The sequence below is a fragment of the Sphaeroforma arctica genome (genome assembly GCF_001186125.1).
Source record: "Sphaeroforma arctica JP610 unplaced genomic scaffold supercont1.11253, whole genome shotgun sequence".
In the NCBI taxonomy this organism is placed as follows: Eukaryota; class Ichthyosporea; order Ichthyophonida; genus Sphaeroforma; species Sphaeroforma arctica.
The window spans coordinates 1-849 of NW_014029305.1; the positions used below are offsets into that span (position 1 = coordinate 1).

Genomic DNA, 849 nt, shown 5'->3' on the forward strand with positions numbered 1-849 from the left:
TATATATTTAGCTTTTGTTATTATCACTTACATGGTTACGTTTTATTCACTTCTTAAACCGATCACAGTACAAACATTAAACGCTTTCATCGCTATCACGTTTGAACGCTTGCGCAGGGCTTGCTGGGCGAAGTACCCATAGTCAGCGGCATCCGCACACGCCAAGACGATCGCGTAGCCTATGGATCCCAACAGACCTGGATCTTCCAGGGAACCATCAGAGACAACATCTTATTTGGCGAACCTTACGATGTGAATAAGTATCAGGCTGTTGTATATGCGTGTGCTTTGAGTACGGACTTTGCCAATCAGGTGAAGGGCGATCTCACGCGTGTACAAGCGTCGTCGCTGAGTGGTATGGAAGTGTGTGGGTGGTGCTATACAGATATGTGTGTGTGGATCCGTGTATGTATATTTATGTACGTGTATGAATTTTATATATATATATAGATACATACGTTTGTTATACATAGACATATCAATACAGTTGCATATATGTATAAATATAGGCATAGGTGAATAATATCTATAGATACATATATATTCAGGGTTCTTGAGTGGTATGAGACTGCATTGGTTTAGATATATACATACATGTAAGTAAATGCGTATATGTACATTTCTATGCATGGGTAAAGTATTTTTATACATACAAGTATATTGTCCTTGTGTGATATAAGACTATATTTGATCTGCCACACATTTATATCTACATAGAAATGTATATTTATATATATATATATAGACTCCTTGGGTTTTTGAGACTATATTTCATTTGATCTGCCCCATATATATATATATAGGCTCAGTTTTGGGTTTTTTGAGACTATATTTCATTTGATCTGTCCC

The 849-nt window shown here is 36.5% G+C and overlaps 1 protein-coding gene across 1 annotated transcript; it reads left to right on the forward strand.

Annotated features, from left to right (window-relative positions):
• Positions 1-117: 117 nt before the first annotated feature.
• SARC_17576 (hypothetical protein) lies at positions 118-523 on the forward strand (the record flags this gene model as incomplete). Its single annotated transcript, XM_014288332.1, has 2 exons — positions 118-355; positions 510-523. Coding segments are annotated over 2 exons (252 nt in total), but the record flags the coding sequence as incomplete, so codon positions are not given.
• Positions 524-849: the final 326 nt, after the last annotated feature.